Source organism: Phoenix dactylifera, chromosome 11, assembly GCF_051530095.1.
Source record: "Phoenix dactylifera cultivar Ajwa chromosome 11, Ajwa_hap1_PhDact_Kaust_v1.1, whole genome shotgun sequence".
NCBI classification, from domain to species: domain Eukaryota; kingdom Viridiplantae; phylum Streptophyta; class Magnoliopsida; order Arecales; family Arecaceae; genus Phoenix; species Phoenix dactylifera.
The window spans coordinates 6,444,952-6,470,961 of record NC_143200.1 but is presented as its reverse complement, the minus strand read 5'-3'; the positions used below and the strand labels follow the sequence as shown (position 1 = coordinate 6,470,961).

Genomic DNA, 26,010 nt, shown 5'->3' with positions numbered 1-26,010 from the left:
TAGTATATGGCTATGGTTGAAATTGCAGGTGGAGGGGATGATTAGATAGAGTATTACAGATTTTAGTTAGATGATCAAATTTTGTAATTGGATCAACTTTGTTGTCTGATATTAATTGAGATCATTGTTGATTACGGATATTAAGGTTGTATTATATTTTTAGGCCTAGGGAATATGTAGTCATGTCGCGTGTCGAACCCAGGTACTGGTTCGGGGCGTGACATAAATCTGCTACCCAAATTGCAACAATGCACTAGTAAATAGTCAAAGGTTTAAACCCCCAAGGGAATTGACCTGATCAATGATTTGCACCACCGATCCGATCAAGTTAGTATTAAATATTGAATTTAAAAATTATAAAATAAAATAAAATATAATATAAAGATATTAACAAAATTTCTATGTCAAATACCACTATTATTCTTTAATTGCAGTGTAAATAAAAATAATATTTTTTATATAATTAAAATAAAGGATTAGCTTGCGCCGAGCTCTCCTCTCTCTCTATATATAGACATTAATTATATAAATGATAGTATTTAAAGCCTTCTCACATTCCATGCTGTCATTATGGTAAAAGCTATGTATTAATTAAGTCAATGAGACAAAATAGTTAATACTAAAAATATAAACAAATAATTGTAGGATATAAAATAATGATTTTTAATCACTCTCCACATGGACACTAATATTAATAATGAGATTTAAATCTTTTCAATTATTAATAAGGTTAAAGCAATGTATTAATTAAATAGTAGGATAAGAGAGCTGTTATTGAAAATGTAAACAAATAATTGCTGCCAATAAAATAATGGTTTTTAATTTGTTATATAACTATTATAACGGTTACAATGGAATTTATATAACAGTTGAAATAAATTTATCCAGCATAAATAATTTATTTAATAAATATAGAAAAATAAAAAAATATATAAAATAAATATATCTTGAATTTTTTACAAAAATATATTTATTATCATATATAATAATTATATATTCATAATTTAATTTTATCTCAAACTCACACCAGTGGAAACATCTTTGATCTTGAAATTTAGTATAAGTTGTACTCTAGCCCGAACGCATGAATTTTATTGCATGACTTCAAGTAACAGTTATTGCAATCGCATAAAGGCACCATGACGTTTTTGATAAACCTACATAATGGTTTAAATATAATTTACTACACTGCTCTATCAGATTTTGAGAACAATTCAAAAAAATATAAACAAATTGTACTCACATATCTGCACAGGTTATATGCTAGTGAATTATCTATTTTCAAGAGAGTTTGTAAGAATAATTATACATAAATATAGAAATACATAGGTTATTGATATTTTAAATGTTTCTACTAACAAAACTATGAAATGAAGTATATCTATTTTTTATTTTTTATGAAAGGAAAAGGATCAATTTTTTTAAAAAAGAATTAATTATTAGAATATGAAATATCACAACATACATCAAATGAAAATATTTAATGATATGAATAAGGTTTCAATGAAAGTAATAAACCACCATTTAAGATTAGAAGTGACTACTTGGTTAAATACTTTGTCGCTCTAGTAGAAAGTCCCTGGTTCAATCCCAAAGATAAGGGTTGTTAGGCATGTTCAATCAGATATCAACATTTCCATCCTGATCTAATCCGAATCAGACGCAAAAGCAGTCACATTTCGATAATATCTGACCCATATTCTGTGAGAACTTAACATCTCTAGAGATAGAATTATTTGCTCCAGCAGAATTATGATTATAGCCAATGAACAAGCAATCTTGCCACGACAACTTGCAAACAATGGAGAAAGATTGCTGAAAGAATCAGTAAAGCATATGTATTATCAAGTGGAAAAAATCAAGCCATTGATAACAATGGAACAATATGAAACCTATGACTCCAGAAACAAGGCATGCGCATAAGACCAAACATTGCCACCTTTACACTTAGCAAGGGGAAAGATATGTATGAAGGGTGTCGTTAGGTGAAGCTCTAAAGACAGGTTGGGATCAGATGAATGCCATTTTTTCTACAAAACTAAAGAATGTGAAAAGCGAGAAAGAAAACAGAGAGCATGAGCGAAGAGAGGGTAGAGATTATAAACTAGATAGAATGCTCTCCCAAGAGCAGAACTCCTCAAAGCAGATCTTTAGTCTTGGATCACTTATATTCCGCTTCCAGTGTCCATCAGGATTGCTTGCCTTCTCAGCCTGCCTCCGATCCTGTTCCAAGACTGCTTTCCGCATAGAGCTAAGAAGACAGAAGGATTGCAGGTTCTCTGGCATCATGTCATGCACTTTCCACCACCTTGCATGCGCTACATCACTTGCAAACATCGGAAGTCCGACATAATTCCAGTTGCAATCATAGTCACGGAAGCATAGCCATGGTTTCAGCCCCAAGTAGTGAAGAACATAGATAACCGGTGGGTCGGCCCCAATCAACTGAGTCTTTTTAACTCTCATGCTCTTATCCCCCCAAAAGTACTTCAAGAAGTTCAGGTGCTTCGGCATACGGTGCCACCATGTAAATATCTCATTCAAGTAACCCTGGTCTCCACCATTATAGGATTCTATCTCATTGATGTGTTCCATTAACAACTGGAACGTGCAATTTGAAGGCTCGATGACCATCACGCCAGAGTTGAAGAGAGTTGCATTGTTTTCAGTGGCAGTTATTTCTGGCATCGTGAATAGGAAATCAATGTTTCTTAGGATGATCATGTCAGCATCAATGAATATAATCTTGTCGTAGTCTGTAAGCTGCCAGAGCCGGAACTTGCTGTAGTTCCATTCATTGTAGGCATCACGCTGGGCCTTTGGGTTGCGGATCCTTTGGATCGTTCTGACCTTCCACCCTGCAGCTTCAAGGCCACTTCGGTGATGGTTGCTTATTGTTTCATCAACTAGTATTACGAGGTCCCTTGTGGATCCTGTTAGACGTATGCTTTGAGCTGCAGTTATTGCACCACATACATATACATCTGCAGAGTGAAGTACTGTGGCATAGGCTTCTCGGAGTCCGGTCTTCGAGTATGGCTGTTCTGTGGGCACAACAAGCAGCTAGTGAATCATACTGTAAATTCAGCATGAAAGCAAAATATACAAATCTAGAAGGATAAAAATTATAAAAAAAAAGAAGCATGCGCAAATGAACATTACATGGGAAGTCATTTTCATATATTCAGAAAATTTTAAATTTTGATCGCTGAAATCCTTGTCCGGTGCAATAGTTAAAAGATATCAGAAGAAAAAAAAAAAGATCAACGCATATATATAACTTGCATCCTGACTAGGAAGGGAAAGACATATAATGATCGAGTCCTAATAACTTCCAAAGATCAATGAAATGAGACAATTCAAGAATTTGACATATATATACATATATAAAGGGATCAAAATCCAGGTCTCATCTTTCAAGATGGAAAACCAACGGTTCGTTTCCATTTTCACACAGAATCTGCAGAGCAGGAAGGCAAAAGAAGATAATCCAACTGACCTTTTGCTTTGAGCGGCACAGCAAGTTCACATGATCCAACCGGAAGCCGAAGCTTTTCCTTCAGTGTTTTTAAGTTAGGCCTATACAGCCAAACATTTTCTTCCCGTTTGACAAGGTCTTTGCAAGTGAAGAGATTTGGAATTGGGAAGCAATCAGTTACCAAAAGAACATGAACCCGATCCTGGCTTTCCACAGAAGCCGAAGCAAGTTTCGCTGCAGCGAGCTGCAAATGCAACCTTGCAACGTCTCTTGACCAGCTCCCTGACTTGTTACAAGGAAGCTTGACTGCAACAAGGTCAAACTGTGACCCTTGAGGAACTTCCGGTGCAGGAAGAGATGGACAAACAGGCACTTCAAATTCTTCTTCCTCATCAATCCATTCAGGGTAAAGAACCTCCCAAGTAAGATTGCTGTTGGCATAATCTAGATGTACAACAGAAGTGTTTTCCCATGGTAAAATATGCTGCCAGTAGCTGACCTCAGTAGTGTTGAAATTCAGTAAGCCGACTTTGAGATTTCCTCTCATGCCAGCCACTTGTTCTATAATTTTTGATATTTGTGACCAGTTGACATCCAAATGTGATACGTATCTGGAATCCAAAGTCACTCTGTCCCATATCCACCCAAGATCTAGAAGTCCAGGCCTGCATTCCCATCATACATCACTTAGGAATGAGATGCTTCTTCGCAAGTTCCACATAAATGTATTATTAAAACAAAATTAGCATTTTACAGTTGATTTCAGCACATAAGCATAGGTTTTTTACCCTCCTGATAGTATGACAGTATATACTTCCAAAATTGATTAAAGTTTGTTTATGATGTGTTTTCTCAAAAATTTTGTTACCATATGAACAATTCTTGTCCAGGTTTCAAAAACAGCCAAAACTGGCACCTGTACACAGTGTGTGGGGATGGGATGGGCTCCCGTACCATGGTGCCATTACTCGGTACCATAACAGTTTTTTGGAAAAACTGATACACCCTCCAGTGCCGGTTTTGCCATCTCCTAAACGTATCTAAACCATGTACAGTCTATTCGAGAAAAAGAAGACATACCGGGAAATAGACTGCAGGAGACGCTCATTATGCACTGCTGAAGAGTGCAGAAGTGTTAAGATTGTGCCACAAATAACCATAACCAACATAAGTTTCAAAGAATGAAACTTGCAGCTTGAACTCCTTTCTGAAATAAGGAAGTTGAACTTGTCTACTACTTTAAAAGCTCTGCTTCGTCGGGCTCTTTTGCTTGCATTATCACTGGCTCAAGAAGGCATCCGTAAATCAATTTAGTCATTCCAACATGCATCTACAAAGAATCAGATGTACTAAGGGAAGTGAAGGCAGGTGAAATCTGAGAAGCAGTAAAACTGCAGAACATGCAAATATAGCATTACCATGGATAGGATAAATCTTAGAACTATCTTCCACATCAGGCCAAACTGGTCAGAAACGAGATTTATAATCATGCATGCAGAATTAGCAAATGGCAGAATACTGGACTGTGCAATATAGAATTCTTAAGCAATACTCAAGCAAATGTTTGACTACCACATAACACGAGTTTTAAACACTCTTGTGGACTTCTTTTTAGGATATCAGATTTGTGCTAAATTTTTGTAAATTGTATTTTTGGGCCAACTCATGTTAATAATTAGTTTATTTTTATTTAAATTTTCATATACTATGTAATAGGGCTAATCTCATTACGGACATTTTTGGCTCACTGATGTCTATATAAGTCCACTTCCCTCCATTCTCCATCACCTATGAGACCACATTTGAATCTTGAACCTGCTCATTAGATACCACTTCAACCATCCGACTCTTTTGTAGGCCATCATTCTCCATTACCTATCTACCTCACAAATGACTGCACCTTGCATTCCACACCACCTTGCACAACTATGTCAACACCCTATCGATTATTCTAGGTCCATTGCTCCTAGACACTTCATGACATCTCCACAGCTTGTCCATTAATAACCACTGAAGCTCCATGTGTATGAACCAGCATTAGTATGTCAAATTGAAAGAAGCCCCATTTCTGTATGAAACTTGTCTTGTGAAGCTGTACTTGTTAAGCATGTCTCTAAATCTTTTATGTCAGAGAATTCTTTAATGAAATAGTGAAGCTATCCACTTTGCCTCAAGAGTTTGATTGTTCCTCTTCTATGTTGACCTTGTGTACTGTTGCTGGAAATTGGACCCGGGGGCTACCGCGAAGCCGGAGAAGGAGGAGCTTCGCTGCAGGGACGGTGGTCGGCGGCACGCCGACTGGTGACGTCCTCCTGGAGGGGTGTAAGTCCTGCAAGAAGCCGGTGGCCGGGCTCCCCGGCGCCGGCCCTCCGATGCTTAAGTCAGAGGGGGCAGATATGTGGAGAGAGCAAGGAAGAGAGTATATGGAGAAGACAGCAGGAATATTTGGATAAGATGAAGAAGATGAAGAGGATGATATCCTCCATTGTGTCTGTGCTGTTTGCTTCTTTTCACCCGGTCCAGGAGGGTTCTGTCCGGGGGGCCCCCCTTCCCTTCTCCCAGGTTTCCTTTTATAGAAGGGGATTACGTTACCTGGGAGGTGGCAGGGGAATTTGTCTCTTTTCGTCATAATTGGGCACGATTTGGCCCATTGATGGCGTAGTGGAGAACGGGACCAAATCAGACCGGAACCAGGGAGTTGTCACGGTCGATCGGACCTGTTGGAGTGGTTGAACCGCCGGCCGTGATGGGCCTGGGGTCCGTGGATGGTAAGTGCATTTATTACCGAATGAACCGACGGTCAGGGAGAGCCATACGCTTTGATGGTTCAGTGATCCGGAGATCGTCTTGAGCCGTGTTCATTAAATGACTGAGTGCATTAGAGACTTGAGGGAGTCTCATGCATTAATGGCAGGTCGTGCCGAATACCTGCGGAGATCTTATGCCTTGATGGCTTGGAGATAGTGGCAGATTGTAGTAGAGTCGCGTGTATAGCCGCCGGACCTTTCGAGAAAGCTTGGCGGGGAGGAGTATTAGTTAAGGCATCGGCTCGGCAAGAGTGCCGAGCCGAGCTGGTCGCCCAGAGGGGCGCCCTGTGGCGGGGTTGCTTCTAGTACTTCTGGTCGACGCCCTTTGGGCGAGCACCTTCTAGCCGAGCGCCTCTATTTGGCGCTGTCTCTGGTCGGCGCTTCCTAGTTCGAGCGCTTCTCTGGTCGGCGTTCTTCTGGTCGGCTCTTTCTAGCCGAGCATCCCTACTTGGGACGTGTTGGTTGGTCCGAGCGCCTCTTGGCGCTCCGGTCGGCACTCTTGGGCCGAGCATCTTTTCTGGTTGGTGCTCTCTAGCCGAGCACCCCTCTGGTTGGTGCTCTCTGGTCGGCACTCTTTGGCCGAGCACCTTTCCGGTCGGCGCTTTTTGGCCGAGCGCCTCCGTGGTGGTATGACTTGGGATTTTTCCCCCAACACTACCCCCCGACTTCCGAGTTCCAGTTGGCTACCAGCTGGAGCGCGGGAAGTAGCTTCAGTTGGGCCGTACGAATTCCGAAAATTTTTAATTTATTGCGCATTTTGAATTATCGGAGGCTTCGAGGTGCCTTTAATAGGCGGCGTCTCTTCTTTCCCGAAAAGCCTCATTATTGGGGCACTTTTTGCGAAGCGTCCTCGCGTCGTGGGCTCATGATGGGGCCGCACGATCCGATGGGGCGCTTCGGCGTCCGAAGCGCTAGCCCTAATTAAATGCGTCGTTCTGTCTTTTGGACCGACACGCGTCGCCATCTAAACAGGATACAGCGTTTTTCTCGCTGATCCGGGCCGTTGGGGAGGTCTATTTAAACTCTCCCCTGGCCCTCTGTCCTCTTTCTATTGCCTTCTGCTTCTAGCTTTCTTCCTCTCAGCCTCTCTCAGTCCGAAGTTCTATTCTCCGGCGTTTTCCCCAGGTCGTCCTTCTTTTTTGATTTTTTTTCTTTTTTGCAATGGGTTCTCTTCCCAGTGAGGTCGAGTCCACCATGAGCATCCTAGAGGTCGAAATGACCGAAGAGTGGTTTTTTCCTCTTCAGGGGTTCCGTTTGGAGCCCGCCAGGCGAAGGGATCGGATAACCGATCCTCCGGTAGGCCGGATTGGAGTGCACCTGGAATCACTCTGGGCCGGCCTCCGATTTCCTCTTCACGGCTTCGTGAATGAGTTGCTGACGGTATGCCAGTTGGTTCCGGCGCAACTCACTCCGAATGCCTGGAGGACAGTGATGGGCTTCCTGTCACTGTGTTTACTGCAGGAGATTCCGACCTCTGTCAATGTTTTCCGGCGACTTTTTATCTTTAAGTCGAATCCGGGAGACGGGGAGTGGCTTTACATCGCCCTTCGGGCGGGTCGGCCACTCTTTCATGGTGCCCCCTCGTCCATTCATGGCTGGAAGGAGAAATTCTTCTTTCTTGGTTCTGCACAGTTCTGGGGGTTTGACCCCCGGTGGGGACCGGCTCAGCTCAAGTCCATCAACAAACCCCCCAGACTTTCTCCACGTGAGCAGGGGATCCTCGACGCCATCCGCAGCCTCGAGGACGGCATCTTACTGAACGGCCTCATATGAGGACGCTTTGGTGAACGTGGGCTTGAGCTCGGCACGTCCCCACGGTAAGGGTAGTTACAGTGTCTCTTTTTATTTCCTTACTGTTCTAATGTTCTAATCCTGTTCGCCTTTGCAGATATCGCAAAGATGGTGACGAAAAGCGAAGTCCTCTACGCCCGCTTCCAGAAGAGGGCAGCCGAGCTCTCGGGCGAGCCCACCGAGCCGAGGAAGAAACAGAAGGACTCGGCGACCCCAGCGCCCCCGGCGCCAGCAGTGACCGAGGCGGGTCCTTCTCGCCCCGCGCACTCCGAGGCGGGGCCTTCTCGCCCCGCGCACTCCGAGGCGGGGCCTTCTCGCCCCGCGCACCCCGGTGCTGGTCAGAGGGAGGGCACGGATTCCAGGGGCTCGGGCTCCCGGGGAGCTTCAGCAGTGCTCCCATGCCCGGTGCCCCTGGCACAAGTTCCTGGTCGGCAGGACGCTCCAGTTGCCGACCAGGGGAGGAGTCCTGCGGGTCCCGCGCCTGCGCACCCCGCCTCCGTCGTGCGGCAGTCAGATCGGCCGCTTGTCCGACCCCAGCCCCCTAGCTCCGAGCCGGGGAGCAGTCACGGAGCCTCGGGGTCGGCTCCGCCTAGGCCAGCCGATGCTGGCCTTCCGGGCCCATCGGGCTCGGAGGAGCGAGTGCCTCTGGCACTCAACTGGTCGGTGTTCGAGGGCGATTCAGCCCTCGAAAACCCTCGAGTGGCGCGCGAAGTTTTTCGGGTCGCGCTGCTCCCGGCCGACCGGGCCCTGATACAGTCCATGAGCTATAATGCTTTCATGGACTCTACCCGCTGCAGCGCCGTCCGGGTATGTAGAATTCATCTGTGTAATCTGTAAAATTTTTACTTGCAGCGCCTTATGTTTTTCTTTTCGTCTCTTTTACAGCATTTGCACGAGACGGAGATGCTGATGCACATCACCCACGACTACCGGGAGCGGGCCCGGAGGTATCAGCGTGGGTATGACGAGGTCCAGGCGAGGTACCTGGCCGCCGAGGCGAGGTACCAGGCTTCCGAGGCCGAACGTCAGGTGCTCCAGGAAAAAGTAGGAGCATCCGAGGAAAGGGTTCGAGCTCTCACCGCCGAGTTCGACGAAGAAAAAGGCGCGCATACGTTGACGAGGTCCGAACTGCGCGCCGCGGAAGCTCGTCTGGCTGCCGCCGAGCTGGCGCTGGCCTCCCGTGAGCAGGAGGTGGAGAACGCCCGCCTTCGCCACTTAGAGCTCGAGCGGGGATTGAATAACCTCGAGCGGAAGGCCGCATATCATGAGGCTCGGGAGCTCGAGGCCCGGGAGCAAGCTCAGAACGCGGTGAGGCTCTTCCGCGAGTCGGAGGAGTTTCACGACCTCCTAGCAGAGGAGGGCGTGAATGGGCTAATCCAAGGCTTCCGGGATTTCCGCAACCAATTGCGGCGGCTCCTCCCGGATTTTGACGTGAACCTGCTTCAACCGGGAGCAGGGGTCGAGAGGGGTGATGCGGCCGAGGCGATCCCCGAGGTCACCAAGGTCGCCTCCGAGGTCGCTCCTGCTGCTGCCGAGGCCGCCGAAGAGTCCCCGACTGGTGAGCCAGCTACTCCTGGTGCTGCTGGAGCCGAAGTAGTCGAGCTCGAACCTTAATGTAATTTTTGTCATTTTGTAAAGTCGGGATGGCCCCCCATACTTGTAAGGGCCGAACCCGAATTTTTGTACTCGGCCTACGGGCTTTTTGAAATGAATATACTTTTTTGGAAACTCGTCTGTTAATAGTCCAAGTTTCTCTGCTCGGATCCATTTTAGGTTCCCAGGATATGGGCTCTAGGGCCTCAGCTTTACCCGCCACCGGGTTTGGTTTTAGGTTCGGCTTGCCGAGCTCCATTACTCGGTCCTTCGACCAGTGGTAAAGCAATGCTTGTGCTCAAAGGATTTGGGCTCGGAGAGTCCTTCCGAGCCTAGCCCAGATTTCGACCAAGCCCTAAAGCGGTCACTGGGACTTAACTTTTTAGCAAAGTTAGTAAACTTTGGGTCCGAGCCCCACATTGCCGGGGCGGGTCGGATTCTTTTCCAATGAACGGGTTGAATACTCGTCAGCTCGTGACGGGGATTCACCGGGCTTAGTATAATTGTGCTGGTGTCGTGAGTGTTTTCACGCCGAGGCGACTAAAACATTCTGCTCGGAGTCCACTCTTTGAGGACGTCGGCAGAGAAATCCAAAACATAATGTAGAAACATTAAATGAATGGGTACCTTGTACCGTGTGCGTCCTTGCGCCAAGGCGACTGAAGACGCTCCTCTGCTCGGGGTCTGTTCTTTGGGGACATCGGCAGAATCCAAGAATGGATAAGATAATGTAAAAATATTAAATAAATGGGTACCTTGTACCGTGTGCGTCCTTGCGCCGAGGCGACTGGAGACGCTCCTCTGCTCGGAGTCCGTTCTTTGGGGACGTCGGTAGAGAAATCCGAAAGCAGATAAGATAATGTAAAAATATTAAATAAATGTGTACCTTGTACCGTGTGCGTCCTTGCGCCGAGGCGACTGGAGACGCTCCTCTGCTCGGGGTCCGTTCTTTGGGGACGTCGGCAGAGAAATCCGAAAGCAGATAAGGTAATGTAAAAATATTAAATAAATGGGTAGTGTTGATGACGCCGGCGATGGGCCTGTTGGCATTTGAACCTTCAGGCTGTGCTGCTCCTTCGGCTGGCTTCTTTCCTTCACGCCGGCCTTGCACAAACCGATCGAGCACCCCTCGGCGAATGAGTGCTTCGATCTCATTTCGGAGCTGATAACAATCCTCGGTATCATGGCCGTGATCCCGGTGGAAACGGCAATACTTCCGGACATCATGCCGGATTCTGGTGTCTGGCTTCGGAGGTGGGAGCCGGATGCAATCCCGACTCTCAATCTCCATGAGGATTTCAGCCCGAGGAGCATTGAGGGGAGTATACTTTTCATACCTCCCTTCAGGTGCACGGGCCTGCAGTGGGAACCTCGGGCGGAGTGGTGACCACTGCTGTGGCGGTCCTCTCAACCGGGGTGGACTCTTCGGGCGGGGCAGATTCTTAGCTCGTCGCGGAGACGGGCTTCTGGGCCGGCCGCGCTCCTCGCGGCGTCTTTTCTTGGGGTTCTGCTCGGTCCCACCCCGCCTAACCGCCACGGCCTCTTCTGCCTTGGCATACTTCCGCGCCCGAGCGAACATTTCGGTGAGGTCCGTGGGGAAATTCTTCTCGATCGAGAAGAGGAATCTGTAGGACCGGGCTCCAGTCTTCAATGCCGACATGGCGATTGACTGGTCAAGCTCCCGGACCTCCCATGTTGCGGCGGTGAACCGGTCCAAGTACTCCTTGAAGGATTCTCCCTCCGTTTGTTTGATATCAAGGAGGGAGTCGGATGTCCGCCGCTGGGGCTGGCTGGCGGCAAAGTTGCCAGCAAATTGTCTGCCGAGCTGCTCAAAGGAAGAGACAGTACTCGGCTTCAGCCCGGTGAACCAAAGCCGGGCTGGTCCTCGGAGTGTCGCCGGGAAAGCTTTGCACATCATGGCCTCCGAGGCTCCTTGTAGGGCCATTAAGACCCGGTAACTCTCCAGGTGGTCAAGGGGATCAGCCTTGCCGTTGTAGGGCTCCACCTAGGGCATCTTGAACCGTAGTGGGACCGGTTCATCTTCGATCTCCGGGTAGAAGGGTGACTTCGTAGTGAACTCGAAGTCGTTATCACGTCCTGATTTTCTTCCGTGGAGTGCCTGGATTTGGCGCTCCAGCTTCTCGACCTTCTTGTCGAGTTCATCATTCTAGAGGATCGCTGCAGCGGTTCGTTCGAGCGCAGGTTGCCCTGGAACCGACTCAGCTTCTGAAGGTTGTGGCCAGCCTCCGTAGCCTCTGGCTGGGTGCTCTCTCCAGAGGGAGGCCTGGACTTGGAAGTCCTGACCTCGAAGGGAAAGTCCGCTTGCAGGAGGCTCCGGTTGGACTGGAGCCGGAGGAGGCGGTGCCGTTGGGATGCCCCTGGGTTGCAGGCTTTGGACAGCGGTGGCCAAGGCCTGCACCTGTTGCACCAGGGCATCGAATTGCTCCGGCCGAACTTGATGAACTGACTCAGCCGGAGGTGGTGAGTTCCGGACGGAATGCTCAGGACTGGGTGGAGGACGTCGAGAGGCGTTGGAAGCCCCTTTGCTTCTTAGCTTCATGGCAGCGAACTCGGTCCCTTCCTCTAGCGCCAACTGTTGCTGGAAATTGGACCCGGGGGCTACCGCGAAGCCGGGGAAGGAGGAGCTTCGCTGCAGGGACGGTGGTCGGCGGCGCGCCGACTGGTGACGTCCTCCTGGAGGGGTGTAAGTCCTGCAAGAAGCCGGTGGCCGGGCTCCCCGGCGCCGGCCCTCCGATGCTTAAGTCAGAGGGGGCAGATATGTGGAGAGAGCAAGGAAGAGAGTATATGGAGAAGACAGCAGGAATATTTGGATAAGATGAAGAAGATGAAGAGGATGATATCCTCCATTGTGTCTGTGCTGTTTGCTTCTTTTCACCCGGTCCAGGAGGGTTCTGTCCGGGGGGCCCCCCTTCCCTTCTCCCAGGTTTTCTTTTATAGAAGGGGATTACGTTACCTGGGAGGTGGCAGGAAAATTTGTCTCTTTTCGTCATAATTGGGCACGATTTGGCCCATTGATGGCGTAGTGGAGAACGGGACCAAATCAGACCGGAACCAGGGAGTTGTCACGGTCGATCGGACCTGTTGGAGTGGTTGAACCGCCGGCCGTGATGGGCCTGGGGTCCGTGGATGGTAAGTGCATTTATTACCGAATGAACCGACGGTCAGGGAGAGCCATACGCTTTGATGGTTCAGTGATCCGGAGATCGTCTTGAGCCGTGTTCATTAAATGACTGAGTGCATTGGAGACTTGAGGGAGTCTCATGCATTAATGGCAGGTCGTGCCGAATACCTGCGGAGATCTTATGCCTTGATGGCTTGGAGATAGTGGCAGGTTGTAGTAGAGTCGCGTGTATAGCCGCCGGACCTTTCGAGAAAGCTTGGCGGGGAGGAGTATTAGTTAAGGCATCGGCTCGGCAAGAGTGCCGAGCCGAGCTGGTCGCCCAGAGGGGCGCCCTGTGGCGGGGTTGCTTCTAGTACTTCTGGTCGACGCCCTTTGGGCGAGCACCTTCTAGCCGAGCGCCTCTATTTGGCGCTGTCTCTGGTCGGCGCTTCCTAGTTCGAGCGCTTCTCTGGTCGGCGTTCTTCTGGTCGGCTCTTTCTAGCCGAGCATCCCTACTTGGGACGTGTTGGTTGGTCCGAGCGCCTCTTGGCGCTCCGGTCGGCACTCTTGGGCCGAGCATCTTTTCGGATTGGCGCTCTCTAGCCGAGCACCCCTCTGGTTGGTGCTCTCTGGTCGGCACTCTTTGGCCGAGCACCTTTCCGGTCGGCGCTTTTTGGCCGAGCGCCTCCGTGGTCGTATGACTTGGAGTTTTTCCCCCAACATGTACCACTACTTCAGAAGGGGATACTTGGACTTTAGGGATCCGCCCTTCGCAACAAGAATTTTCCATAAAGGGTGCAAAATCTGTTTCAGAATCTTCTTCAAAACTCATTCCTGCACCCACTTTCTAAGCATTTCTTATTAAATTGTCTTCATGAGAGTCTCTTCCCTTACTCCCGCTACCTCACATGAAAGGCCATATCCTTGGTCAGCACAAGTTAATTACCCCTCTATCCTTCCATCTGAATTCAAGTACATCTCCTTTTAGGAGTCATCTTTGGCCTTTGTTGCAAATGACCTAACCATCTCATTCCCTTCCCAATTGGTTTTATCCAAGATTCGCCATACTGGTACCGGAGCCTGTACTGGTCGGCCGGGGCACAGTTCGGTACGCCCCATGCTATTCCGTGCCGAGCCCGTACTAACATAACAGAGAGATCAAGAGAGAGGGAGAACGGGAGAGAGGAAAAGAGACAGAGAGGGGGGGGGGGGAGAGAAGAAGGGCCTTGGAGGCCGCCGGAGAGACCTAGAGGGCCGGAGGAAAGGCCCACCCTCCAGACCCCTATTTCGTTCAAAAAGAGGTCCGTCGGATCTCCTTTTATATTTTGAAAATTTTAAGTGAAGTCGGCAAAATTTTAAAATAAAAAAAAAGCCCCAACGAACACTGTTTTGAAACTCTGGCTCTCTACGTCCCTCCGATGGCCCTTCCTACCCCTCTCTTCCTCCCCCTCTCTCCCTTTTCCTCTCTTTCCTCCTCCCTCTCTTCCTCCTACCGATTTCTTGCTTTGAATGCTGGAACTATCTTGGTTCGCCGCCGGCATGGCTACATACGCCTCGAACCAAGCAGTTCGGGATGATTCCATATTTCTTGGTTTTATCCACTGCTAATACTGGTTGAAGCATTCATCTTTGAACCTTGAGATTGTTCGTTGTGCCATTCATCCACATCGACATCATGACTTTCATACAATGTAATGTTTTACATTCATATGCTGACCATAGTACATTGCAGATATTGTTACTAGCTTACCATAACAGCACAGTTTTCCTGTAGGACCTGGTTAATTAGTGGCATCTGAGTACTTAGAGGGAAAAAGTGTAGCATATTTACAGGTTTGGAATTTTTTTTAGAAAAACATGAGTTCAGAATGATGACACTGCTTCCTCGAATATCTTTTCTGGTTCACCATATCAAAAGTTTCGCAAAGTCAAGACACAAAAACTGCCATAAGGATATCCATGCAACTATACTGCACTACTTGGATATGCATACATCACTTTTTCGGTCCTAGACTCCTAGTTTAACTAACAGGTCCGCTACATAGGTTGAGATGAAGGGACTGGTGCAATCTGGCAGAGTGCCTGATTCAATCTTTTGCAACTTTTTATAGTTTATATATCCACTTTCAGTTGGAGTTCATTCATAGGTCCACAAACATGTATTGAATATGATCTGACAAGCATCCAGCTCGTGTATTATAGAAAGCCAGCTTAGTCCAAACTGTAATTTGAATCAACTAAATTCTCTTGTTTTCTAGCTGAAACAAGTGCTCCAGACTTGTCAATGCTCTCTCTCTCTCTCTCTCTCTCTCTCTCTCTCTCTCTCTCTCTCTCTTTCTGTGTGTGTGTGTGTGTACATATATACATACATGTGCATGCAAGCAAGCATACATGATATGCACCCTCTTATAACCTTCTGCCTCACAATTGTCTCACATAGTTACAAGGAGACCAGTCAATTTGCTGACTGGAGTAACTATAAGCAAAGCGTGGAATGAAGACCTAGTTATGAACTAGTTAGTCCATTGCTAGAGAGTGAAGGCTGATTTCCGGGGGCTGTCCATTGCCTTCATGTGGTTAACTGGGCCTTTTCTTTCCAAAAGAAAAACAAAGAGAAAAACTAGAGGAAGAAAAAGTAGATAAGACTCTACAATTTCTTTTTGCACTTCACAAAAAAAATATGTTTGGAATCATAGCACCCTCCTACCTAACTTTGTTTTAATTTAATGAAATGTCTGAATCTAACAAAACAACTTTATTGATCACATTCTAGAGCAGTTGGAGGAATTACTTTAGGATAAAGTTGGCTTCCAGCAAGAGAGAATCTGCACCTTAAAAAACAAAATCTATACTTCATTAAAGAAAACTACCAAAAATTTTGAAGGTAACAAGGTAGATCACCAAATGGCATCTTTGTCTAGAGTCCAATTAGCTCCAGACTAAAAATAATGGTTAGCAGCTTCTATATTTTTACTGTTTATTGACCATGAAAAACAATACAAGGAACTGTACAATATAAGCAGAACCTAGAATTTAGAACTGAGTAATTTCAAGCATCATGAGCTACTTGCTGGAATTTGGGTGCCTATAGGACAAGTTTATATTAGGCTTTTTCATTTCTTGTAATATAAATTGATTTTATTGTAAAGATTACAGAAGCCGGAAAAGGTATAACAACCCAAAACCTCACCCAAAAAGACTAGCCAAAAATATAATTTTGGTTCCTTGATTCTGTATAAGTACTCAAGATCTACTCAGCGAATAACAGATGTGGAACTAAACATACGCCCACATGGGTCCTCGCATACTCTCTCCATTTAAGTCTTGACGTCCTCGTCAAGCTAAAGGGTTCAGATGCATTCAAATCTAATCACAAGCACCACAATCGGCCCGTGGTCAGCCCCAATGGATCCGTGCTACAGTGTCTCCTAGTCTACATAGATTATGGGCTGGGTCCACTCTAATACTATTTGTAACAATCCAGAACCTTACCCACAAAGACTAGCCGAAAAGTATTATTTGGGTTCTTTGATCCTATTTAAGTATTCGAGATCTATCCAGCAAATAACCGATGTAGGACTAAACACATGCCCGCACGGGTCCTCACAAAAGGAGAAAAACAATCTGGTTCTTTTCCCTATTAAGGATGCCTCAAGCTTATGTTGAGGAGAGTGATGAGATTGCAAGTCCAATCTCTCAGTCATTTTCTGTTCATAAGTAACTTATGGGCTAATTTGTAGTTTTCTTTAGGTTTGGGTTCAAAAATTGAGCTCATAAAAATTATAATTAGCATGCTAGGTGGCTAGGCACATATAAATTAACTAGAAGAGGAGCAGGTGGTTGTAGAGGGTGGGATGTGTGATTTGGCCAATTGTGCCTTCTAACTGAGATTCCAAGAAGTGACACCCTGCAGATGAGCACATAGCCTTATAGATGATCATTTGTGCCAACCTTCTCCTGTCTTCTTTCTCTCTTGTAACAATGCTTTTTATACATTCTTCTGAATATTCTTCCATCCTAGTACTTTTAATTTTTTCTATAGCTCGAGCATTTGAAAGAGCCTTTGATGAACTTATCTCTTCAGGCAGAAAGAATTTGGTTATATTGTTTTCTGGTTTAAAGGATCACAGTGTATGATCTAGTAACATTGTATGATACCTTAAGTCCCCGTACTCAAGGTGGCTTTCTCAAGAGCAATGAGAAGGGTAATTTGAACAACAAATGCACCAAATTCAATTGTCTGAACTCTGACTAATAAAGCATCAAAAGCAATATAATCAAAAACCAAGCAGCAAGGTATACTTAAGCTCAACATACAAATTACTAACAAAAAAAGTATTAGGCTCTGCTTGGATGTGTTAATCTCAAAATGATGATTTTATCCATTTTCTGATTCCAAAAGTTAAAAATTGTGATTTTTAGTGGGCCTTTGGTTGTTCAAAAGAGGAGCTTCAGAGTTACAAGATGATAGGGAAATATCAAGAACGAGGAATTCATACTCCCAGCAGAAATTTACAAAGGAATTTGGTGAAATTTCATTGTGCAACCAAATACCAAGTTGGCCAAAATCATCTTTTTAATTTCGAAAAAAGTACCAGAGTATCATGGTTTTTGTGCTAGCAACTGTCATGGCATCTAAAAATGATAGCAATTCCATGCCTAGAAAAAGAATTTTAACATGGACTTTACATCAATCCATAAAAAGGTTCTTCCTTTCCTGAGATTCAGAAGGGTTATGTTGAATAATACCAGAAATAATGAAAATATTGGAAATAATTGAGCAAAAGGGAAAAAAAAGATGGAACTAAATATCAGTGCAGACCAGTAAGAAGAAAGAAACAATAACTAAATGTAGTGGCTTCAACACCAGAAGAATGACAGGGCAGCTACAAACAGAGAAGAGGCAGCAAAATAAGCAGGGAACCAAGAAACTCACTTAGTTTCAACCGACATGTGCAGGGCTTCCAAGTTTCCAGGTGACGCATCCATAAACCTCCTCTTACTGATCAGGCCGCAGCAGGGAAAGTCCTCATATGATCACTGATCCGCACAAAAATACATGCTCAAGTGAGAATGTACACAGCCATAGACAAATAATTGGCAGATCAAACAAAGATTCCATGTACCCAGACTGATGCCTACAACGATCACTGTCACGCTCTGAATCGAGCACGTAACAGATGTCGCATGCCTGCAAGGCGAACCACACAAACATGCAAGGCTATCTGAACAATAAATCTAAGCATTGCATAATAATTTTAAACCAATAACAGGATAACCTTGATCCTTGAGAATTTAGATCTACTAGATGCTCCAAACCATCTAGTGCACTCTCCCTCAGTTCCACAGCCAATCATAGCTTAGAATTTGAAAATAGAGAAAAAGAAGAAGAAGAAGCTACACTAGCCCAGTAAACAACATAATACCTCAAAGTGGGTTAGAGCATGCTATAAGATAACAAATCAAACACAATAACATATCATTGGCTAGGCTAAATTTCAAATTTCAGAGAATATTACTCATTTTTCTTTTCGAAAGTATACTTTTTACGAATAATACTAAATCTAATATTTGGTTATTTTCACATAATCCAATAGCATGGGTTACATAATATACGGACAGTTACCAATCCACCGCAATCAGCTCCTCCGCGAATGGCAACTGCAGCGAGATTCAAGCATTTCCTTGGCTGATTTATTGTTTATCTTATATAAAAGATGTGCTGTTACAAAGTTGTTATAGCGCAGCATTATTCTAGAAACTACATTCCTTAGAAGATCTACTGTTATAGCGGCAACTGTAACGAGATTCAAACATTTCCTTAGTTGGCTTATTCTTTACTTTATATAAAAGATATGCTGTCACAAAGTTGTTATAGCGTAGCACTATTCTAGGAATTACATTCCTTATATAGAAGATCTGCTATTATAGCTTAGCTTAATTTTAGGATGCACCAACCTGTATTCTTTGTATATATACATTATGTACATCAATAAAAATGTGTGCGAGCCTTTCTTAAACCAGCAGTTTACTTTTCTACAGATAACAAATATTAAAGAACAAATAATGGTGCCCAAATACTATTATTCTAATCGCCAGTGGTGCAGTATCGAAACTAGTTTCCCATATTACAAATCGATAATGCCAATATACAATTCTCAGTGGCCGAACTAGATCAGATCATAGTCATACTAAATATATAGATATAAAAATATTTTCACAAATTATCCAGTCAAAATTTTCAAACCATTACTCAAAATTGATCATATGTTCAAAATATTTTATTTACGAAAATATCAAAATATATATTTTATTCTTATATTATTTTTAAAGATAAAACATAACATGCTTCACTATTTAATCAAACAGAAGCAAAAATCATAAAAACTATTTTATCAAATGATATAAACTATAATTTTCCACGATCTCTTAGAAAACACACCTCTCAGAAAAAATCTAGATAATCTAATCATCTCACTGGAGCTTTTCAAGACTTAATAATCCAAAATCGCACACATATTGAATCAGCGCACATTAATATCTAAAATCCTGATTTCCAAACCAGCTACCATTATAACAGAGGAACCGGCCGCTAACCTTGCTCCTTTCCCTGTCATAGGATAGAAGAGAGGAGGCGACATGGTGAAACCCTCCTGGGACTTAGCTTAGAGATAGGAGAGAGAGTGAGGCATGAAAAATGGAAGGCATAGCTTCCCTTCGCCTACTAACACACGCACACACAGAGAGTGGTGGGAGAGAAATAGGAAGAATTAAAAAAGATGAGAGACGGTGGAAGAGGGAACGGTACCCTCTCACTGTTATACACAAACACGGAGGAGAAGGGAGGCTAGAGGCGAGAGAGAGAGAGAGAGAGAGATGAAGAGAAGGAAGGAAGAGATGGTGGAGAAGAAGGAAGAGAACATGAGGAGGAGGAAAAGAGCATGCTAGGGGCAGAGGACATGACTGTAGGGCGGGGAGAATCTCGTTCGCGTGCTTCAGCAAGGAACAGGGGAGAGAGAGCATGGCACGGGAAGCGGTGGAGGAGACAGGCGAGAGAGGCGTGGTGCGTTAAGCGAGAAGGAAATGGGGTAGGGGCTGCTCCCTTTTTAACGGAGCAAACGCTCGCTCCCCTTCGTTCTAATTCGCAAGCATGCGTAGAGAGAAACAGGGGCATGTCTCTCCTGCTTCCCGATTTGGAAAGGACCAAGGTACCACCCGCTGTAGAGGGGGCCATCCTAGCTCCCTTAAAAATTTCATCCTCCAAAATTTACGAATCTAAACTTACGGAACTTCGAGGACACTTATTATTGTCGTCTCATCATGGAGCTCTCAGATAGTTTATCTCTCGGAGCGTTTATTTTGTAAATCAGGTTCTAAACCTTACCATTCTTTAACTCACTGTGCTTTTGCTGTGGAACTCTGATTTCGTTGAACATAAAACAAATATCACAATAAATATTCAGACAAAATAACATAAAGTTATCAACAAGATATAGCCAACAAAGATATTTCATGGCCCAATTTCTAACCAACTCTCAACCTTTGCGTTGAATCCTTGACGATCCTTAGTCAAAACATAGTCTTGACTAAACTTAAGCCCTGAGAAAACTAAATCTATAATAACCTCCATTGATGGGGCTAGATCAGATCATAGCGATACTGAATATATAAATATAAAATTATTTTCACAAATATTCAGCCAAATTTTCTAAATCCGTCATGTCCAAAATAACTTATTATGAGAATATCAAAATATATATTTTATTCTTATATTGTTTTCAAAGATTGAACATAATATGCTTAACGATTTAATCAAATAGAAGCAGAAATTATAAAAAACTCTTTTATCAAATGATATAAACTATAATTTTTCAAAAACTCTTAGAAAACACAGATATCAAAATCCAAATAATCTGACTGAAGCTCCTTGGGACCTAATAATCTAAATCACATACATGTATTGAATCGGTGGTACGCAAATGCTTTAACATAATTTCTAAAAATTCTTGAAAAATTTCAAAATCCTGATTTTTAAACCTATCATTGTAATAGAGGAGACGGCCACTAACCTACCTTGCTCTATTTCTTGTCATAGGACGGAAGAGAGGAGGCGACACAGTGAAACCCTTCTACGGCTTAGCTCAGAGATAGGAGAGAACTGAAAGACGGAGAGAGAGTGAGGCGTGGACAAGAGAGGACAGCTGCCTTTCGCCTGCTAACGCGCACACACGCATAGGTGGCTGGAAGAGAAATAGGAAGAAGAGAGATGAGAGATGGTGGAAGAGGGCACAGTGCCCTCTCACCGATTCCCCCCACACACACAGGGAGGGGAAGGGAGACTAGAAGCGAGAGAGAGAGATTAAGAGGAGGAAGGAAAAGACGATGGAGGAGAAGGAGGAGAACGGGAGGTGATAAAGAGCATGCTAGTGGTGGAGGAAAGGACTGTAGAGTAAGGAGGAGCACTGACGTGTGCTTGAGGAAGGCACTGGCGAGAACGAGCGTCGCACAGAAAGCAGTGCAGGAGACGGGCGAGAGAGGCATGGTGCATACGTGAGGAGGAAACGAGGTAAGCACTGGTCTTCTTTTTTTAATAGCGCACGCCCCCTCCCCTTCGTTCTAATCCACAAGTTGCGCGATAGAGAGAAACAAGCGCAGGCGCCCCCGTTTCCCGCTTTGGGTAGGAATGGGCCAATGCCCCTTGGAGGAATGGGGCAAGAAATTATTAAAGAATATCAGAGAAGATTTTATCGGAGAGATTTTCGGCCGATATACCATATTAGGGACTATTAGACAACATCAGAAAATATCGGAGGTCCAAACGAGGGTGCGCATCAGTGATCTTCTTACATGGACTAGTAGGGAGCCAGAAAGGCAGATTGACAGAGGATGGATCTGGAGGATGAGGGTGCATCCCCGGGTGACGCTCTTTTTTTAGAAGGTGGCTTGGGGCTGCCTACCTACCAGAAATATGCTTGCTTGATGGGAGATGCGGATGAGCTCGTTGTGTGAGATATATCTGGAGGTTGAGAAGATCATCAGTCACGTACTTCTTCGGTGCTCTACAGTCGTGCAGATATGGAGATGTTCACCTGTGCCAGTCCATTCGATGTGAGAGTCGGTGGAGGATATGCTTCGGTATCTGAGAGAATCCCTCTGGAGACCGAGTACTGCAGAGATGGGGACCGTGGCTGCTTACTTGGCCTATCATATCTGGTTGGACAGGAACAACCGTCTGTTTGAGGGCAGGAGATCGTCCCCACGGGTTGTAATGGACAAAGCCATGCGGCGTGCAGCGGAGGTTACTAGTTTGGGGCACCTGCTCCGTTGTCTCAGCGTCCAAGTTTATCTACTTCTCTTGAGTACCCTCACCCCCTGGTTATCTTAAGGTGAATTTCGATGGAGGCATGGCGGGGGATGGCGCCTCTGGGGGAGTGGGTTTTGTGATCAGGGACCATAGGGGCAGATTCATAGCAGCTGGAAGGCGGAGCACACCTAGTCTGACCACAGTGGGAGTGGAACTCCGGGCAGCATGGGAGACGGGTATTGGGGGTTAATAGCTTATTTTTTGAGGGCGATTCCTCCACGGTGATTGACTAGATTAGGGGAGCGGATAGGTACGAGGATGTCCATCCATTGATACGAGATACCCGCACATTGCTAAGGGAGTTGACCTCCCTCCGGATAGCTCATGTGTATCGAGAGGCGAATAGTGCAGCAGACTGGGTCGCCTCTTATGCCGTCTGATACTCCGGAGAGGTCATTTGGACAAGCTAAGCTAATATTCCACACCCTCTGTACTGTTTACTTTCACCTGATTTGGCAGATTGTACTCACGCTCGAGCTATATGAATGAAAAGCTATTTAGACCAAAAAAAAAAAAAATCAGAGAACCTCACTGCCAACATGTTTGAGATTTTTGCTCCATTGGTATTGGGTTTCTCAAGAGAAACAAGAGGCGTAATTTGAACAACAAATGCACCAAATTCAATTGTCTGAACTCTGAACTAATAAAGCATCAAAAGCAATATAATCACAAACTAAGCAGCAAGGTGTAATTGAGCTCAACTTACGCATAATATATTAAAAAAAAAAGTATTAGGCTCTGCTTGGATGTGTTAAATCTCAAAATGATGATGTAATCCATTTTCTTATCCCAAAAGTTGAAAATTGGTGATTTTTAATGGGCCTTTGGCAACATCAAGAACTAGCAATTCCTCCTCAAAGTAGAAATTTGCAAAGGAAGTTGGTGAAATTTCATCTTGCAACCAAACACCAAGTTGGCTATTCCAAAAAAAAAATAATCAGAGTATCATTATTTCTGCGGCAGCAACTGACCTAGCATCTAAATATGAGCTAGAAGAAGAATTTTAACCTGTCCTTCACATAAATCCGTAAAAAGGTTCTCCCTTTCCCAAAGATTCAGAAGAATTATGCTGAACAATACCAGATATAGCAGAAATATCGGAAACAATTGAGAAAAAGGAAAAGAAAACGGATGGAACTAAATCTCAGTGCAGAGCAGTAAGAAGAACGAAACAATAGACAGCAAAAGAACGACAGGGCAACCACAAACAGAGAAGAGGCGGCAGAAGAAGTACAGAACCGAGAAACTCACTTAGTTCCAGCCGTCCGGTGCCGGGCTTCCAAGTTACCAACCCCTACGTCTTCTCTCGCCGATCAGGCCGCAGCAGGGGATGTCCTCATCTGATCTCCAATCCACACAAGAATCCATGCTCATGTGAGAATACACACAGCCATAGACAAATAATTCACAGATCAAATAAAGATCCTATTACTAATTTAAAGAAGAGAACTGCTCGGTTGAAACAAGAATCCGCAAGAAATAATAAGAGTTTACCGCAGATACAGATTACACCGGAAAACCACGTCAAAGTGCAAGACATAGACATGGGCTGAGATCAATGGAGAAATGGTCAACAAAATCTGGTTAAAAAAATAGAAGAAGAAGAAGAAAACATCACCAATTTAAAGATTAAAAAACCTAGAAAAATCCCCCAAAAACATTAAGAAACCTCAGAACAGTTAATGCTAGTAGAAAGGAAGCAAAACTTGCACGGCAGAAGGAATCCAAACAGCCCGGAAAACCCACAGAAATCAATGCAAAAACCGATTTTGAGAAGAAAGACAGAAGAAGAGGTCGATGAAGAGAGAAATGGTGAATTTTTACCCAAGTGGTGGATTTGGTTCTTAGGATCGCTACCCGTCTTTGTTAGAAACTGAGAAGGTGGAATGTTTATATCAGCGGAATTGGAGCCGAGTACCGGGTTGGAGGGAAACTGTGGCGAGGAAAAGAAAAGGTGGAAAGTAATTAATAAAGTCATAATATCCGATGATTAAGGATATAGGAGAAAGGTTAAATATATGAATTTTAAAAACAATGAGGCTAAGTCTACATTAAATGCCACCAAATCACAGGTCGCTCCTTGGTGTTTCTAATTAAGTGGGAGGAGGGGGAATAATGATCTGGTGTTTGGATTTGGATCCGAGAAGAAGTCATATGGGGCGGGCGGCTGACCGGGTCTTCTGCTATCAACGGAGTGTCACTTCATAATTAAAAAAATAAAAAAGATTGCAGATGCCATTTTTCTTCCTCGTCGTCTCATTCTTTTTCTTCCTCGTCAAATTTCTCTACCGAATATTTTTTGTCATCAAACCATCTCTCACATCTGTAAGATATTTTTTTCTCCTTACCAAGTCTCTTTCTCCTCCTCCAAATTACCTTTTCTTTTTTCCAAAATCTTTTCACTTAAGAATTAATAAAATTTAAAGAATAATATGTATATAATTTCTTATGCTAGACAAAGTTAGAAAGTACTGGCACAGATAAATATTATATTTTAAAAATTATGCATCAACTTATCTAGAGATGTGTATTGGATTGGCTTGCTAGATGATTTAATTTGCTCGATGTGCATTACCTGGGCAAGTAGTGTGTACTGGTGAAAAACATGTTTTGAAAATTATGTATCGATTTATTTGGAGATGTATATTGGATCAATGCTGGGTGTGTATCAAAGAAATTTGTAATACATATCAAAAAGTCAACGAGTGTGTATCACCCGACCTTGTTGTGTATATTCCTACCATATAGTATATATCACCTGACCATGTAGTGTGTACTAGTGAACATGATGTTATAGAGACTGTGTATCAATTTGCTTAGATATGTATATTCGGTTGTTAGATAACTAATTTGCTAGCTATGTATCATATAACCATGTACTATATATTGGTGAACACCATATTTTAGAAACTATATACCGATTTACCTAGAGGCATGTATTGGCTTGCTAGATGACTAATTTGCTCGGTGTGTATCATCTGGTCATATAGTATATACCGATAGAAAGCATGTTTTGAAAATGAGAAAGAAAGAAGATGCCACATGTTTTTTTTTTTTTTTTTTGTAATCACATGATCGTTGACTCCTTTGGTAAGAGAAGTTTCTGGCTTTTGGGCTTCTACTTTGAGATGGGCACTAGAGAAACATGGCAAAATAGGAAGCATGCCTCATAATTCATTCTTTGGCGCTCGCCCCATATGATTTTTGTTCTTACAAGTCCCACTCACCATGAATAAAGATCATATAGGTGGGCATTATAAAATATCATATGGGGCGGGATTTCTATTTAGCCATGTTTCTTCTAGTGCTAATCTTAAAGAAGAAACCCAAATGTCAAATAGGGATATAACTCCTCCTACTGATAGAGTCCGTTAATCCCTTAACTTAAAAAAAATAAAAAATAAAAAATTGCATGCGCTAAGGGAGATCGTCTACGAAGAGAGACTATCTGCATCCTTTTTTTTCTACGTCATATCTTTCAATCTATTCTCTTTCTTATCAAGCCATCTATCCCATCCTTGAAGTCTTTCTTCTCCTTCTGAGTCCCTTTTTTCCCTTCCAAATCTCTCTCTTTTTTCTAGGATCTATACACCTAAGAGTTAATAAAATATAAGAAATATTATATACATAATTTTTTATATTAAAAAATTTTAGAAACTGTGTATCAGTACTGATGAACATTATATTCTAAAAATTATGTATCGATTTACCTAAATGTATGTATTGAATTACTGTCGGGTATATATCAAATAAGCTTATAGTAAATATTAAAAAATTAACGAGCATGCATCACCATCCATGTAGTGTGTAATGGTGAACATGATATTTTGAAAACTGTGTTTCAATTTGCTTGGAG

General features: G+C 44.1%; 1 protein-coding gene across 11 annotated transcripts; it reads right to left on the bottom strand.

The window, feature by feature from the left end:
• Positions 1-1,812: 1,812 nt before the first annotated feature.
• On the bottom strand, positions 1,813-24,458 carry LOC103717181 (UDP-glucuronate:xylan alpha-glucuronosyltransferase 1-like). Of its 11 annotated transcripts, none has more exons than XM_088706669.2 (7): positions 24,205-24,458; positions 23,979-24,087; positions 23,406-23,494; positions 17,727-17,830; positions 4,559-4,759; positions 3,500-4,143; positions 1,813-3,044 (listed from the first exon to the last, which is right to left on the bottom strand). In XM_088706669.2, the coding sequence occupies exons 4-7, from the start codon at positions 17,777-17,779 to the stop codon at positions 2,098-2,100; spliced, it is 1,845 nt and encodes a 614-aa protein (XP_088562795.2). In that variant the 5' UTR covers positions 17,780-17,830; positions 23,406-23,494; positions 23,979-24,087; positions 24,205-24,458; the 3' UTR covers positions 1,813-2,097. The 11 variants fall into 11 exon arrangements, with proteins under 11 accessions (XP_088562795.2, XP_088562796.2, XP_026664278.3 ...); XM_088706670.2 differs by lacking the exon at positions 24,205-24,458 and adding an exon at positions 23,649-23,703 and having other exon boundaries at positions 23,979-24,078; XM_026808477.4 differs by lacking the exon at positions 24,205-24,458 and having other exon boundaries at positions 4,559-4,808; positions 23,979-24,113.
• Between the last annotated feature and the right edge of the window lie 1,552 nt (positions 24,459-26,010).